This window comes from Neophocaena asiaeorientalis, unplaced genomic scaffold, assembly GCF_003031525.2.
Source record: "Neophocaena asiaeorientalis asiaeorientalis breed wild unplaced genomic scaffold, Neophocaena_asiaeorientalis_V1.1 scaffold76, whole genome shotgun sequence".
NCBI classification, from domain to species: Eukaryota; Metazoa; Chordata; class Mammalia; order Artiodactyla; family Phocoenidae; genus Neophocaena; species Neophocaena asiaeorientalis.
This window is the reverse complement of record NW_020173668.1, coordinates 524,938-540,513: the sequence shown is the minus strand read 5'-3', so window position 1 is coordinate 540,513 and position 15,576 is coordinate 524,938. Positions and strand designations below refer to the sequence as shown.

Genomic DNA, 15,576 nt, shown 5'->3' with positions numbered 1-15,576 from the left:
CAAATTTAGTAAGTGGCGAGATCAAACTTACAACCTAGTATCAATACAACAATAAAATGCTGTTATGGGCTGTTTTGTGGACTTGCCCTTAACTACAGGGTAAATGAAAGAGCACTGTGAACAATAATACGTAGACTGTAGACGTAGGATATTCATAAATGCACTTGGCATGTTGCATACGTGGGAATTGTGTCTCTAAACTTGGACTTGTGCTAATGTGCCTTGGGGTAAGTTCATAATTACAGTGCTGTTCATCTTTCCTATCGTCAGCTGTAACCATCTGTTAAACTAGGAATCAAATGATTCCTTCAGAGCCTTAGCTCCATCAGTGGTTCTTTTTTTTTCTTTTGGCCACACCGTGTGACTTGTGGGATCTTAGTTCTCCAACCAGGGATTGAACCCACGACCTCGACAGTGAGAGTGCAGAGTCCAGTGGTTAACAGGACGGCCAGGGAATTCCCTCAATCAGTGGTTCTTAAGGGTAGAGAGAATGGCAGTGCTATCACCTGAAATTTCAAAATACATCCCCCCTTACCCTTCTGAGAATCACTTTGTTACATGGAATTTTAAGATCAGTAATGTGTTTGGCATGATAACACTTCTCACACTCTTTTCCCTTTATCATTCTCACCTGCAGAAGGGGGTCTTGGCATTAGAAAACATTATTATGCTATGAAAAGAATGCTATTGGAAGAGCATGTGTTTTGTTATACGTATGCTCCACTCTGAAGAGTCTTAATACCCAAGACAAAACAGGACTTGCTGATTGCTATTTCCATAGTAATCTGCAATGGGGCTTATCTGTCATCAGTTGGATGAAGGCTGGGAACAGAGGGGCAGAGAAAGAGGGGATTAAAATACAGGGATCCCCAGGACTTCCCTGGTGGTGCAGTGGTTAAGAATCTACCTGCGAATGCAGGGGACATGGGTTCAAGCCCTGGTCCAGGAAGATCCCACATGCCGCGGAGCAACTAAGTCTGTGATCTAGAGCCCACGGGCCACAACTACTGAAGCCTGCACGCCTAGAGCCCGTGCTCCGCAATGAGAAGCCTCCCCAATGAGAAGCCCGTGCACCACAATGAAGAGTAGCCCCTGCTTGCAGCAACAAAGACCCAACGCAGCCATAAATAAATAAATAAATATATTAAAAATATAATAATAAAGTACAGGGATCCCCAGGCACCGTGCAGGGTGAGCTGGGCTCTGACCAGGAAGTGTGATAAGAGAAGAGTAAGAAAATGTCTGCAAGGTCCTCTGGTCTCCAGGTTCTTCCTCGTGAGCTAAAGTGAGACTGAGCTCTTCCCAATGCTGGACTGAGGGCACCTGAGTGGGGGGTGAAGTGGAGCATGAAAGCCAGTTGCTACGCACATGGATGGACCTAGAGATGATCACACTAAGTGAAGTAAGCCAGAAAGAGAAAGACGAATACCATATGCTATCACTTACATGTGGAATCTAAACTATGACACAAATGAACTTATCTATGAAAAAGAAACAGACTCAGAATAGAGAACAGACTTGTGGTTGCCAAGGGGAAGCGGGGTGGGGAAGGGATGGATTGGGAGTTTGGATTAGCAAATGCAAACTGTTATATATAGTATGGATAAACAACAAGGTCCTACTGTATAGCACAGGGAACTATATTCAATATCCTGCGATAAATTACAATGGAAAAGAATATGAAAAAGAATGTATATATACATGTATAACTGAACCACTTTGCTGTACATCAGAAATTAACACAACATTGTAAATCAACTATACTTCAGTGGAATAAATTACAAAGCCAGGTACCCTAAAACTTGAACTCAAATGAGAATTTTCCACATATATTCTAGTTTACTGATCACAATGTAAGTAAGACTCCCCTTCATTTCAATTAAGACTTGTATCCCCACTTTTTGGTGTAGCCTTCCTTGATTAATCCCACTTAGAGGTGTGTAAGGATGCCTAGCACCTCTTTGTGAAGTGTCATGGACACTACATATGTTGGGTTCAACAGGAACCAACTTGCTCAGAGCTCAACAGCTGCCTGTGCAAGCAGATCCTGTAGCGCAGGACACAACAGCAAGACCACATCTGGGGTCCAGTTTGGCTGTAGGAAATTCCCTTCTATAGGCAGCCATGACTGTGACTCTGGCCTGGAGCCAAACTAGCCACTCAAGAGGGCACAAGCCTTGGTGTATACATGGAGTCTGCATTCTCTCAAGACAGAGTGCAGTGATCCCAGATACAAAGTCAGACCTGTGATTCACCTTCCCAACATGAGGGTGTATACCACCGAGGAAGAGCTGGCAGGAGCGACCAGGCTGGCGTCATGAAGCACCCTTCTTCCCCGGCTCCATCCGTCTCGCCCACCCGCTCTCTGAGTCACTCTCCTGGTCACATACCCTCTGTGTGAGGGTGTTCGCATGGCTTGGGGTGTCACTTTAGGTGTGCTCTTTGACTTGTGGTAGGGACGAGGACAAGGCAGCATAGCACATGGGCTACACACAAAGGCTTGGTCAGTGCTTCTTGATGACTTCCAGCAAACCAGGGCCCAGTTAGTGTCATTCACACAGACCCTGGACCCCCTATCAGAATTATAGCTCTACAGGGTCCTGTGACAAAGCTATTTAACGTGAAGTTATAAAGAAAACATCACACAATTGTTTTTCCTTTATAAAAATTTATCAAGGGAATAATTTGAGTTTTAAAAGGCTTGGTTTAGCAAAGTAAAAGACTAAAAACCATTAAAACACTTTGAATTCTTCTTTAACCGTCCAAGTGGGGTCTAAATTAAATAAATCCTCTATCACTTTAGGAAAGAGGCTGCTTTCCTAAATCCGAAAAATTGATTTCCAAGTCACACTCTCTTACCTCTACTGCCTTGTAACCCTAAGAACTAAACCTCACCAGGGATGGCTCCTCTGGAAGTCAAGGTGGAAAGAACAGGTGAAATCCCAACACAGACTGGATGTAGACTCTGAGCCAAAAAAAGTCTGAGAGAAACTGTGATCATACAAGTTATCATCCAGCAGGATACTTTTGGAAAGTTCAACACGGTGCTGCTAATTACTTGAGAACAAAAGGCATAAAATGAGACCCCAGTGACCATTAGGTCACCCTAGTGATAAGGCAGTTTGGGAAACTACACTTCCCAGTATGCCCTGCCCCTTGAAAGTCAAAAGGCTTTCCCAGGAGCAAAGCACCCTGGGACCCATGGTTAGCACCATTTAAGAGGTAAACAGCCTACAGGGCTGGGTTCTGACATGGAGCCTTCCTCCTTCCATGGAACACTTAACAACACCTGAGGTGAAATTTTAATGGATTTTAAGTCTGGGGTGGCACTCTCCCCAACAACTCTAGTTTCCAAAGGTGTAGAGCTGGTAGAGCTGTCCACTGGTCCACTGCCCTGTTCTCCTGGGCGTGGTGCTGCCTCTGCCTCCCCACATCAGCAGTGTCCCCACTGGAACTAGTCTTTTGGGGGATTCTGGGCCAGGTGCTGTTCCCACTCAACTTCAACCAACTTGTACAGCTCCATGGTGGCCTGAGCATCTTCCACTGAGGAATGTCCGCTTTTCCCAACCTGAGAGAAGGAAGAAAAGGGAGGAAGAAAAGAACATGAAGCTACAAGAGACTGTTTCTTCCCTTCCCAACTGGCTCCCTCCAACCCACTGATGCTGCTGCTTCTGCAGTTAGCGGGCTACAAAGGTAGACCTCTGATGAGGCCCTACTCCTTATCTAATTTCAGGGGTTCAACTCCTATGCTACTGTCTGCGTCAATCCTTTCTGTAGCAACATGTACATACCCTATTGTTCTACATTCTTCTGTAGAGGCAGAACAAACCAGATCATAGACAGGCCTTCTGAGTCTTCCACCTTCCCCAGTTCCTTAACTGATCTGTATATGACATGTGTCTACAGCCTCGTGCCAGGCAGGCCATCCCCTCTTTGACTGCCAAACATATGAAATACATAAGAGCCTCTTGCATCCACTACGTGGTCTTTTAGACCACCACAACTACCTGCTTTCTACTTTTCTTAGTTAGGGTTTTATCCCCACTTTCAGGCTTTTTTCCTTTTCCAAGTATCCTTTGGAACACTCTGGGAGGTAGAGAACAGGAATAGTTATCCCTATGTAGAGATGGACCCCTTTGCCCAAAGCTCTTCCCATCAGAGCATCCCACCCAGATCTCTCTACAGCCAGAGGAATTTGAGGGTCAGAGCCTGGAGAAAGGCAGCAGGAGAGCCTTCAGTGTCCAGGCCAGAGGTCTGGCAGCATTTGGGAAGACGCTACCTGGATGTCCCGGCTCAGCAGCTTCTTGGTGAGATGCTTCAGAGACATGGTTGCATTCTCTGGGCAGTCGGCCTTACGGTTGAGGAGGGGGATATGGGAGGTATCTCGGGTTAGGGACTTAGGGTGAAAATACTGAAGGGCTTTGAAGTCATTGTGGATGGCATGCCCCACCACTATCTTCCCTGTGAGAATCTTCAAGATCTGAAACAGGCATGGGAGAAGAGGTGGTGAGGAACGGCATTCAAAGATGTAGCTCCTGCATCTTCAAAGCCCAACATGGCTGTTTAAGTCCTTCTAGGTTCTTTTCACCAATTGCCCACCTGCCTCATCCTTGAAATGCCCTCTTCCACAAGTTTTCTTTCACCTGAAATCTATCTCCTCTCCCCAAGGTAAAAGTAGGTATTTTCTATGGTGTAACCCTGTTTGGATTTACATCACCAGTGGCACCTTATCTTCACATTAATTTCTACCCCAATGTGATGTTCATGTAACTACCTAGTTCAGTCCTGGCTTGATACCTGAAGTTCTTTAACCACGATCATTATGTTGGCCTTAGACATAGGCTGGGACAAATGTTGTTAAAGATGGGCTCCAGGAAGGTACTGGAAGCCCCAAATTATATGAAAATAGATATGCATATGTTTGCCTTTTTTGGGGGGGGGGGTCCATGGCTTTCATCAGATTCTCAAAGAGCCTACAAGCCATAAAAGATTAAGAATTGGGAGTTCCTTGGCAGTCTAGTGGTTAGGACTCGGCACGCTCACTGCCTGGGGCCGGGGTTCGATCCCTGGTTAGGGAACTAAGATCCTGCAAGCTGTGAGGCACAGCGCCCCACCTCAAAAAAGAAAAAGATTAAGAATCATTTATAGACCAAGGCTGCAGAGGGAAGTGATCAAGAGCCCACGCTTATGCTGCTTTAACAAGAAATCAGTCCCGGCGCTTCATAGCTCCTCCTGCTCATAACCAGAGGGTATTTACCAGCTGGTCAGGAACCTTATTCACACCATTCTTGGAACCAAATAATTTCTCACCATTTCAGAATCTTAAAGCATAAGGACACACTGCCAGTGAGGATAACTAAAGAATATGTCATGAGCTCTGAAGGCCATTACCAAAATGGGGTTCCAAACAGACTGTGAACAAGAGCAACAGGCCTGGAATCAATGCCTGGCCTCCCAGTGGGACCCCTGGGAAGGGAAAAGACTCATTTGAATGTACCTTAGTCTCATACCCCAGCTTGGGCACTGGTTTTCATGATGAAAGCCAGATATAGTCCAATCACCTTGGTATTTAGTTGCTCCTAACTGCACCTGCAGTTTACTGACCACTAACACCTTTACTTCGCATTAATTTCAACATATGGCCTGCCTTAAAGCTAAGTGGATTTGCTGTTTCAGGCCCACCCCATCTTCTGCCTCTCCCAAGCCTTTGCTCAGTTATGCCCCTGGTACACAGGATGTTCTTCAACTCTTCAAGTTCTTTCTAAAATCCAGCTGTTCCACCTCTGATGAAATTCCTCCAACTGACTGCTCTGGCATATGAGGAATTATTGGAACAGTGTGTGTCTAGAGAAGGCAAAGAATGTGGAGCTGAAATTACGAAGAAGTGGACCAAAGGCGCCCTCTGGAGGCCTTCCAAGACCAGCAGGCTCCCTTCCCCTTCACGTTTACCAGCTCATCCTCCTTTCCTGTTCATTTGTTGTGCCTCCAGTATTCAGCATAGGACTTACAGTGGCTAGGTTTGCTCAGTGAGTGAGATGAGAACCCCAACATACCAGCCCGGTGTCTTTTATCCCCTCCACTGCAGGCTACCTGTTCCAGTTATACAAATATGCCCCAGCTCCTTCTGTCAATGTTCTGCCTTCTCCTACCACCAACTTTCCACATTGCCACAGGCTACTTCTTGCTTGGGAAGCCCTCTCCACCTCTCTATTCTCAACCCTAGACCCCACCTCTACAAGGCATTCTCAAACTGAGCCCTTTCCCCCTGGCACTCATGCCTGTTGCTCTGTCCATCACTGGCTGTTATTTCTCTAGCAGATTCCCAGTTCTCCAGATGAGGATTCCACTTGGGACCTAAAAGATCTTAACTAATAAAGTTCGTTACACCCGCTAATTGGAACTTTCCAGACTCTCACCACTCCTTATCCCAACAGAGAGCCTTCTGCATCTGCTACTCCACCCACTCCATCCCTCCCTCCACAATCCTTCGGCACCTCCCCAGGCTGATATTCTTTGCAGAAAAATGATCTGGACCTCTCCCCACCCACCCCGCTGCTACCACCATCTCCCATGCCTCTCACCTGGCTCCGAGCAATCTTGAAGGGTGTAGCATTCACCATGTGCTGCTTCCGGATACCGCTCCATCTGGTCCGGTAGTCCACAATGTGGCAGGGGGGAAGGATGTACTCATCATAAAGCACATCTCCGCTGTAGCTGACAATGCTACATCGAGCCAAGGAACTGACATGCCCCTTGGGTCCTGTGCCCACCATCTCACAGTCAATTGCCACCATCTTCGTTGGCATCTTCCAGGATGCTCCAGGGTATTTATTCTCTGAGTGAGCTTGGGTGGAGATCTGTGGGGCAGTCTTCTGAGGAGGGTTCTTCTGGGAGCCCTTCTTCTGGGGGCGAATTGGGAGGCTCTTGATCTTTGGTAGGGCACTCTGGAACTCCCCCAGCAAATCTACTTTAGCCACAACAGAACCAGCTTTCTGTGAAGGAGCAGGGGTCAGCCAAGGCACTGCAGATTTCTTGTCCAGGGACTGCTCTGACCCACTGCTGGAAGTAGCAGTCTTCTTTTTTGGAAGGGGAGGGGCCTTCCAAGTGCCATCCACCTTGGGAGTGTCCCCTTTCTTTGAAGGTTCTGAGTGCAACTTAGGGACCTTGCTAGGGGGCTGCTGCTTCTTATTCAGAAAGCCTTTCCGTTCCAAGAGCCGCCGCTTCTTGACAAATTTTTGGTGCTTGGCATTGCCTTCTAATGCCCTTCTGGGGGGAGGTTCGCCAAAATCCAGATTGAGGAGTAAGGTAGACATGATGACGGTGGATGGTGGGAGAACAGTTGGGAAAAACAGCTTACCAATGAGAGGATGGACAAGTCATCCTCTGCTGAATCCCATAGGCCAACACCTGGAGGTTTGTAGTATACCCTGGGGAAGAAAATGATCCTGATAACGGAGTCCATAGGCCTGGGAACCAGTAAGATAAGACCCATCTCCGTAGGACTTAAAGGAGAAAGGAAAGACATCAGAGTAACCTCTCAGATAACGTGAAATGTGAAATGATGGAAGGAGGACTTCCTTCTGAACCAGGAAGCCTGGGTTCCAGGGAAGCCCCACAATTCCCCAGCAGTACGGTATTAGGAAGGCCATTTCCCCTCTCTAGATCTCAGTCTCATTTGTAAACTGAGGGGGTTGCAGGGCCAACCAGCTGAAACTCTTGTGATCTGGAACGCCAGGATAGGTGAGCTCTATCATTTGCCCAGGGAAGGAACGTCTAAGTATGCTCGAAGGCAGTCACAGGTTTGGCATAGTTGACCTCTGAATTACCCAGGCATCCCCAGCGCGGGTCCCAAGGACAGAGACAGAAATTCAGGCACCCATTTCCCTCATCTCCACGTGAGGGAAATCCCCACATGCAGCTCACTCAAGTCCTTCTCCCAAGAAAGGACCTTTGACAACACATATTAGCGGAGGGGAAAACCGAGGCTGGGGACAGCACACTCTGGCCGTCCACGCCACGGAGCCAGCTTCCCACCCTCACACACCTACCTCCCAGATGGGCCCAGCTAAGACCGGAAGCGCCAGGAGCCGGATGCGGAAATTGGCGCGCGTAGGCGAGGCCCGATCCGGCAGGCTAGCGGATTGGAACGCGCCGGAGGCCGGGCCCGCGTACCCACAGCGCACCTGCCTACGGGAGCGAGGCCAGGGATTCCTAGTGTGTGAGAAGCGGCAGCGGCAGCGGCGGCGGCGGCGGCGGCGTGGCGGGGGGGCGGGGGCGGGATGCGCTGCCCGGCCCCTCTAGCCCAGTGGAGGTACAATTCGAAGGTGTGGGGAGACCGCTACAAACTGGCACTGCAGCGCGCCGGAGGCCCCAGGCCTCACTTCCGTTGGAAGAGGGAAGAGTATGGGAAGGGGCGGGATCTGGAGGCGGGACCTGGAACTTGGCCCGCCCCACTCCGTGAGGTGGGCGCCGCGGCACGCCTCTGTGGCGTCAGTGCGCTGGCACCGCCTCCCGGTTTGCGTCCAATGCTGACAGCTTCGGTCTGTGGGACGTCGCGGCCTGTGACGTCAGGAGGGCGCCTCAAGTCTTCAACCCCAACCTCGAAACCCGGAAAGGCAGCGTCTGGGACCGGGTTCTGAGCGCTTTCTTCTGGTTCTGCAGAGCTGAGCCAAGCCCGGGTCCCGGACCCGCGTAGTCCTGACCCAGGTTCCCGCCTCACTGCATTCTCCTTCCCCGCGCCAGCGGCTGGGCCCCGGAATGCCGGGGGTCTCCGCCCGGGGCCTCTCTCACGAAGCGAGGAGGCAGCTAGCTGTGAACCTCACCCGGGTCGTGACGCTCTACCGTTCCATCCTGGACGCCTACATCATTGTGAGGCCACAGGGTTGTGGGTGGGGTGCTCCTGATTATGTGGGTGGCTCCCTAGCCACGACAGGGGAAGAATGTAGAGTTAGCTTCTGATCTCTTTTCTAATATGTTTCTTCAGTCTTTTGTACGAGAAAGGGTTAAAGCTGGGGCAGCCCCCCCCCTTCTTTTTCCTTCAGATGACCTAAATATTAATAGTTTTAGCATCTAGGTTGTTTTTCTAACCCTCTCAAGTCCAAAGTAGTAAAACGCATGGACATTTGAGCCATGCTGCTGCAGCTACGTTAAACTCTCCCAGGAACGTGTGAGGTGTTTCGAGAACACACATGTTCATTCATTCAAGCTTTGAATAAATTCCTGGCTTTGCAGTGTAATGGACAATTCCAACTTTGGAGTTGACAGACTTGGACTAGAATCCTGCCTCCCCTACTGTGTTAACCTTAGGCATAAAAAAAAACATTCCTCCTAGCCTCAGTTCCTGAGCGGTAAAATGGATCTCTTTTTGAAGGATCATTGTGAAGAATAAATGAGATGATGTATAAATGGCACCAACGTCTACCGAATTGTTCAGCTCCCAAACCCAGAAGCCATCCTCGATTCAGCTCTTTTCTTCATTGATCTACGATCCAGCCCTTCAACAAGTCCTATTGGCTCATCTTCCAGAATAGATCCAAATTCACCCATTTGTCTCCATTGCCATTGCTACCACCCTAGGACAAGCCAACATCATCTCTCTCCTGGACTACTTCCTAGCTGATCTCTGTGTTTGCTTCCTCTCCTCCATACCCAGTTCTTCACAAAACAGCCAGATTAATCTTTTAAAAATGTAAATCTCACCAGGACACTTCCTTGCTTCTTAGGTACTTTGATGAAATCGTAATTCTTTACCATTACCTATAAAACCCTACATGATCTGTCCCCTGCTCTCTTTTAAACCCCATCACATTTCATTCTCTCCCACATTCACTGTACTACACTGGTCCTTTGCACTTACTGATCTGCCTGGAATGTTTTTCCTCCACAGAAAGGTGGTTAAGAGCAAGAACTCTAGAGTCAAATTGGTTTCAAATCCCAGCTGTGCCACTTACCAGCTTTTTGACTTAGACAGAATACTTAATTGCTGTACTTTGGTTTCCTTATCTGTAAAATGGGGGATAAAAATAGTACTATCTCATAGGGTAATTGTGAGGGTTAAATGCATTAATATACGTAAAATGTTTCAGACAGTGCCTGGCATATTATAGTATTCTGTAAGTGTTTGCTATTACCTGAATTTTTAAAAATTGAGATAGAATTGACATTTTAGTTTCAGGTGTATAATATAGTGATTTGTATATATTATGAAATGATTACAGTAACTAGTTAATATCCATCACCGTACATAGCTACATTTTTTTTCTTGTGATGAGAACTTTTAAGATCTTCTCTCATCAACTTTCAAGTATACAATACAGTATTATTTACTATAGTCACTATGGTGTACATTACACCTCCATGACATGTATTTTGTCACTGGAAGTTTGTACCTTTTGACCCTCCTCACCCATTTTACCCACCCCCACCCCCTGACTCTGGCAACCACTGCCTGAATTTTTTTACATGTGCTGTTTCCTGTTCATCATTCAAGTCTCAGCTCAAGTGTCACCTTCTCAGACAAGTCTTCCCTCATTGCTCTAAAATAGTACTCTCTCAAACTCTCCATTGTTACTGTTTCATTAGTGTTTTATTGTCTATGTGGCATTTGATGTTATCTGAAATAATTTTTTAAAACGTAAGCTCTGTAAGAGCAAGGATCTTGTCTGTCTGCTTCATTGTTTGTATCCCCTGAGCCTAGGATAGAACTTGGTGCCTAACCAAAGCTCCAGAATTTGTGTTGAATAAATGAATGAATAAAAATACATTCTGGCAGGGAATTCCCTGGTGGTCCAGTGGTTAGGACTCGGCACTTTCACTGCCGAGGGCCTGGGTTCAATCCCTGGTCGGGGAACTAAGATCCCACAAACCACGCAGTTCAGCCAAAAAAAAAAAAAAAAAAACCCAACATTCTGACATATATAATGTCTGGCACATCTAATGGTAGGTTACTAGATGGTAACACTAATACTGGGTGTCAGTCACTGTGGTGTTGAGGATGCAGATGTGAAGCCACCATCCTTGCCCTTTAGTTGAGTGGAGGAAACAGACACATAAATAAGTGGGGACACTGCTAAAAGGAGAGGTGTGTCCAAAATGCAATTTGGGCTCAGAGGAAGGAGGGGGAGGCTAGAGCAGGCTTCAGAGAAGAGATGACAGCCAATGAGTAGAGGTGCCTGTTAGTTGCAGCCAGTGGCCATGTGTTGAGTGGGGCAGGGAAGAATGGAAAGAGTAGTAGTCTGTTGATTGCTTCTCCCTTTCCCCTACAGGAATTTTTCACAGACAACCTATGGGGCACACTCCCTTGCTCATGGCAGGAAGCCCTGGATGGACTGAACCCGCCACAGCTGGCCACACTGCTGCTGGGGATGCCTGGGGAAGGGGAAGTGGCCAGGTATGGGCAAGAGGGCACCTGTGTTGGGGGACTTGGTGCTGAGCCCTGCAGGGAGCCATTGCTCAGAGTCTCACAAGGGCTTCCTGGGTTGTAAACTTGCACACTCAGGATGCAATGGGACTATTCACTGGGGGCCTGGGTGGGCTATCTCAGGTACAGGTCGGTGTGGCCACTCACCCTGCTGGCCCTGAAGTCCACAGCCTATGCCCTGGCTTTTACCCGGACGCCTGGGTTTCAGACCCCCTCAGAGTTCCTGGAGAACCCCAGCCAGAGTTCCCGACTGACAGCTCCATTCCGGAAACATGTCAGGCCCAAGAAGCAGCATGAGATTCGGAGGCTGGGAGAGGTGAGGAGATGGCTGGGGTATAGGTGGTATCTGGGAGCCTGGGGACTCCTTAAGCCTATGGGTTACAAAGGTGTGGGCACCTTATATTACCTGCAGGACCAGAGGCCCTAGAAGGTCCCTTCCTTGTCAGATACACTATAATCATATCTTCATCCTTTTGCTGGGTTGTTTGGTGGCTGTATTTGAATCACTGGCTTAATCTTGTTCTGATAACCTTCACAATCTGCTCATGGCTTCACAGCAGGGCTCTTGTTCTGTGGAGGAGACTGAATCACTAGCCTGAGAGGAGCAAAGACAGTAGCCTGAGCCTGGGGTCAGCACACCCCATTTTGGTTTCCACGTCTCTTGTCTCTTCCCTCTACCCATCTTTCTCTGCCATCTTCAGCTCCTCCACCCTCATTATGGGTGTTTGCCCTGGGAGCCAACACCAATGGCAGGAGACCTTTGTTCCCTCCTCTTTCAGTTGGTGAAGAAGCTGAGTGACCTCACAGGCTGCACCCAAGTTGTGGATGTAGGCTCAGGCCAGGTGAGCCAGACCCCTAATGTTCTGGTTTTTTGTCGTGGGGATAGAACAGCTGGAAGACAGGTTATCGGGCCACAGGCCCAGGGAGGCACGTGCTAAGGAATGGTAGAAGCAAGCTGGGCAGAATTTAAGCCTTCTGGGGGCCTAGGACCCAGGCGTCCAAACCACAGATAGGGAGGGGGACAGTGGAGAGGACACTGAACGGGGCTGTCTCCACCCTCCCTCTCGGGACTCCAGGGCCATCTCTCCCGCTTCATGTCCCTGGGGCTGGGGCTGATGGTGAAGAGCATTGAAGGGGATCAGAGACTGGTGGAGAGAGCCCAGCGCCTAGACCAGGAGCTCCTGCAGGCTCTGCAGAAAGAGGAGAAGAGGAACCCACAGGTAGACCAGCCCTTCCTGCAGCCAGGACCGTGAGAACAGGGTCTGCTTGGCTGGAATTGGACACCAAGGCTAATTCCCTCTTTTAAGTTTCTCAGCTTGACATGGCGTGTCTCTATTTCTGCTACCCCTTTCCCAAGGTCCCTCCTTCACCAAAGCCTCCTCATATCTTAAAGGCACCTTCTAGTTAAAAAGTGCTTTCCACACCGATACGTCCTTCTCACAGCCACCTGTAAAAAGTGGCCAATCAAATGAGGAAGCTCAGACGAAAAGACCTGCAGTTACTAATAACAGACCCAGAATCTATCCCATCTCCTGGTTTAAAGTTCCACTTTCTCCTCTGCCCCAGTTTCTCCCCCACCTTCCTCCTTGGGAAGGAACTCGGAGGACAGATCCATTCCCGTGGCTTGAGGTGGCACAGGGACGGGAAGCCGGCTTCCCATCTGCCTCTGTTCTGTCCTGCCTCCACAGGTGGTCCACACTGGCCCTCGCCACTGCCCCCACCATGTGGTTAGGTGGGTAGACCCCACGGCCCTGTGTGAGGAGCTTCTGCTTCCACTGGAGAACTCACCTCAGAGTGAGGCCCGCTTGCTGCTGACAGGCCTCCACGCCTGTGGGGATCTGAGTGTTGCCTTGCTGAGGCACTTCTGCCGCCCTGAGGTGGCGGCCCTGGCCTCAGTGGGCTGCTGTTACATGAAGCTGAGTGACCCCGGTGGCTACCCACTGAGTCAGTGGGTGGCTGGGCTGCCCGGCCGTGAACTGCCCTACAGGCTACGGGAGGGGGCCTGCCACGCCCTGGAGGAATACGCTGAGCGGCTGCAGAAAGCAGGCCCTGGCCTCCGAACCCACTGCTACCGGGCAGCACTGGAGACGGTCATCCGGCGTGCCCGGCCCGAGCTCCGTCGGCCAGGCGTGCAGGGGATCCCCAGGGTCCACGAGCTCAAGATTGAAGAGTGAGGCTGGGGAGTTGGGGGGGCGTGAGGAGGGGGGCATCACCTACTGGAGGTATGATTCCCCTCCCACCCTCAACTGTTTAGCATGTCCTGAAGAAAATCTAAATGTGCTGGGAGGAGGGGAGTGATTTTGAGTTCTGAAGCAGCTTCAAACTTTCTTTAAAAGGCAGTTGTCACTCTTTTATCAAGTTTTTGAAATGCTAAAAATATGGCTAAATAATTGGACAGATTAGGCTGAAAATAAATTTTTGGATTGATTTGCTATTGGACAGACAGCTCACAGCCAGAAAAACATTTAAAAATGCCTTAGGGTGGCAAATCTATTACAGCTGGAATTGAATTAGGAATGGACAGTTTGGGGGAGGAGGGTTCTAAAACCAAACTGAGTGCTGTCTGCGGCTGACCCCACAGATACGTGCAGCGGGGGCTCCAGCGGGTGGGGCTTGACCCCCACCTGCCGCTGAATCTGGCTGCCCTTCGGGCCCACCAGGCCCAGGAGAACCGTGTGGTGGCCTTCTTCAGCCTGGCCCTGCTGCTGGCCCCGCTGGTGGAGACACTGATTCTACTGGACCGGCTGCTCTACCTTCAGGAGCAGGGTGAGGGTGGCCAAAGCAGGGACCCAGGGCCAGAGGGGCTGGAGTTCTAGGGCTCTCCTTCAGGTCCTGGCCCCTGCACCTGCCAGGACTAGGTTCCTTGCTGTGGTGATTCTCAGACCAGCTGCTTCAGAGTCAGATGGGGGAAGGGGAACTTGTTAATGCAAATTCCTACTGAATCTGCCTGTGGTGGTACCTCCCTGAGGTGCATTTTAAGCCAGCATCCCAGGCACTGAGAACCTACCATGTGCTGCAGACTGCCTCCTCCCGAGTCAGTGTCTCGGGCACTCATGTCCCTGGAGAGAGCTGGGTCTCCTTAGACCCCCTGGAGCCTCCCCCATGGGGAAAAGGGGCTATGCCTACAGGCTAAGCAGGAAGTGGCTAAGAGTCTCTTTCATTTCTCCCCTTCTGAGTAGCCCTGCCTTTCTCATAGGCTTCCATGCTGAGCTCCTGCCCATCTTCAGCCCCGAACTCTCTCCGAGAAACCTGGTTCTGGTGGCCACCAAAAGGCCTCTGGGTGAGACCTTCTCTGTTCTGGAGACTGAAGACAGCTGACACAGCCTGAGGAAGAGCATATCTCAGACCCCATCTGAAACTGCCAGGTACCACACTGGGTGGCGGAGTCTTCACCCACCTCCTCAGCCAGAGAACCAGCATCCTCCGTGGAATCCTGGTTCCCTACAAACCTTCAGCTTCATACCCTTTCTCTCCCTCTGTGTGTTATGTAACATTACGCAAAAAGTTATTTTTAATTTATTAAAAAATTGAAATCTTTACTTGTCTTTTCTATTAAGTATATACTTATTTCTATTAAGTATATATTTGCACCCTCCCTACCGAATCCTGCAGAGGTGCTAAATTAGGTCTCACATCCCCAACCCCCACTGTCTTCCCTAACAGGTAGCACCTTGTTACTCAGAGGTTTCCATGGAGGGAAGCTGTCTCTCCCTTAGATCTCCATCCCAGAATCTGCAGGCCTTGCCCTTTGGGAGGACCACCTTAAGGCTGGCTAACTTCTATCCAGGTTTTGTCATAACATCAGGACAGATGCTCCCTCCCTCAGTCCTTGAAACAGGCGTTAGGGGTGCCAGTCTACCAAAAGACAGCAGCTGCACACGGAGGACCCAAGGCTCTTTATTAGAGTCTGAAGAAGAGATGGCCCCAATCTTCAAGGTTAAGGCAAGGAGGGGAGAAGCAGCTCTCCCCAGACTCAATACCAATAGACTTTCTTATGTCTCCGAGTCTCCTGGATCCCCATCGCCTCCATCACCTCCTCCTCCAGTGTCTTTAGACGGGGCACATAGGTTTTTTCTAGAGCATCTTCCACTGATGTGTCTTTGGGGCCACCTATTGAGCCAGAGAAAAGAAGATGGGTGGGAGGGCTTCTCAGCATC

At 49.5% G+C, this 15,576-nt stretch overlaps 3 protein-coding genes across 11 annotated transcripts in view; 1 reads left to right on the top strand and 2 right to left on the bottom strand.

The window, feature by feature from the left end:
• Window positions 1–2,651: 2,651 nt before the first annotated feature.
• On the bottom strand, window positions 2,652–8,263 carry ISG20L2 (interferon stimulated exonuclease gene 20 like 2). Of its 3 annotated transcripts, none has more exons than XM_024748164.1 (4): window positions 8,184–8,263; window positions 6,582–7,427; window positions 4,280–4,480; window positions 2,652–3,568 (listed from the first exon to the last, which is right to left on the bottom strand). In XM_024748164.1, exons 2-4 carry the CDS (start codon window positions 7,311–7,313, stop codon window positions 3,455–3,457), a joined length of 1,047 nt encoding a protein of 348 aa, XP_024603932.1. In that variant the 5' UTR covers window positions 7,314–7,427; window positions 8,184–8,263; the 3' UTR covers window positions 2,652–3,454. The 3 variants fall into 3 exon arrangements, with proteins under 3 accessions (XP_024603932.1, XP_024603931.1, XP_024603933.1); XM_024748163.1 differs by having other exon boundaries at window positions 8,049–8,241; XM_024748165.1 differs by lacking the exon at window positions 4,280–4,480 and having other exon boundaries at window positions 2,661–3,568; window positions 8,049–8,251.
• A 46-nt stretch (window positions 8,264–8,309) lies between these two features.
• Window positions 8,310–14,958, top strand: METTL25B (methyltransferase like 25B). 6 transcript variants are annotated; one of them, XM_024748160.1, is made up of 9 exons: window positions 8,310–8,868; window positions 9,371–9,722; window positions 11,265–11,389; window positions 11,583–11,735; window positions 12,199–12,261; window positions 12,496–12,639; window positions 13,108–13,589; window positions 14,001–14,185; window positions 14,616–14,956. In XM_024748160.1, the coding sequence occupies exons 3-9, from the start codon at window positions 11,285–11,287 to the stop codon at window positions 14,735–14,737; spliced, it is 1,254 nt and encodes a 417-aa protein (XP_024603928.1). In that variant the 5' UTR covers window positions 8,310–8,868; window positions 9,371–9,722; window positions 11,265–11,284; the 3' UTR covers window positions 14,738–14,956. The 6 variants fall into 6 exon arrangements, with proteins under 6 accessions (XP_024603928.1, XP_024603927.1, XP_024603926.1 ...); XM_024748161.1 differs by having other exon boundaries at window positions 8,499–8,868; window positions 11,543–11,735; XM_024748159.1 differs by lacking the exon at window positions 9,371–9,722.
• Window positions 14,959–15,292: 334 nt separating this feature from the next.
• The window catches only part of MRPL24 (mitochondrial ribosomal protein L24), a 3,694-nt gene continuing 3,410 nt past the window's right edge, over window positions 15,293–15,576 (bottom strand). The window contains exon 6 of one of the 2 annotated variants that reach the window (XM_024748356.1): window positions 15,293–15,529. In XM_024748356.1, coding sequence (XP_024604124.1) covers window positions 15,393–15,529 — 137 coding nt within the window. In that variant the 3' untranslated portion in view covers window positions 15,293–15,392. The remainder of the gene's footprint in view (window positions 15,530–15,576) is intronic. The other variant, XM_024748357.1, reaches the window with a different exon arrangement.

Bases quoted from the DNA above. Each gene is read 5' to 3' on its own strand.
- METTL25B (XM_024748157.1), top strand. From the start codon at position 8,758: ATGCCGGGGGTCTCCGCCCGGGGCCTCTCTCACGAAGCGAGGAGGCAG. The intron at 11,390-11,542 runs GTATGGGCAAGA...GGGCTATCTCAG, and splicing joins GGGGAAGGGGAAGTGGCCAG to GTACAGGTCGGTGTGGCCAC. The intron at 12,262-12,495 runs GTGAGCCAGACC...TCGGGACTCCAG, and splicing joins TGGATGTAGGCTCAGGCCAG to GGCCATCTCTCCCGCTTCAT.
- ISG20L2 (XM_024748164.1), bottom strand. From the start codon at position 7,313: ATGTCTACCTTACTCCTCAATCTGGATTTTGGCGAACCTCCCCCCAGA. The intron at 4,481-6,581 runs GTGAGAGGCATG...TGCCTGTTTCAG, and splicing joins TCAAGATTGCTCGGAGCCAG to ATCTTGAAGATTCTCACAGG. The intron at 3,569-4,279 runs GTAGCGTCTTCC...TCCTTCTCTCAG, and splicing joins TGCTGAGCCGGGACATCCAG to GTTGGGAAAAGCGGACATTC.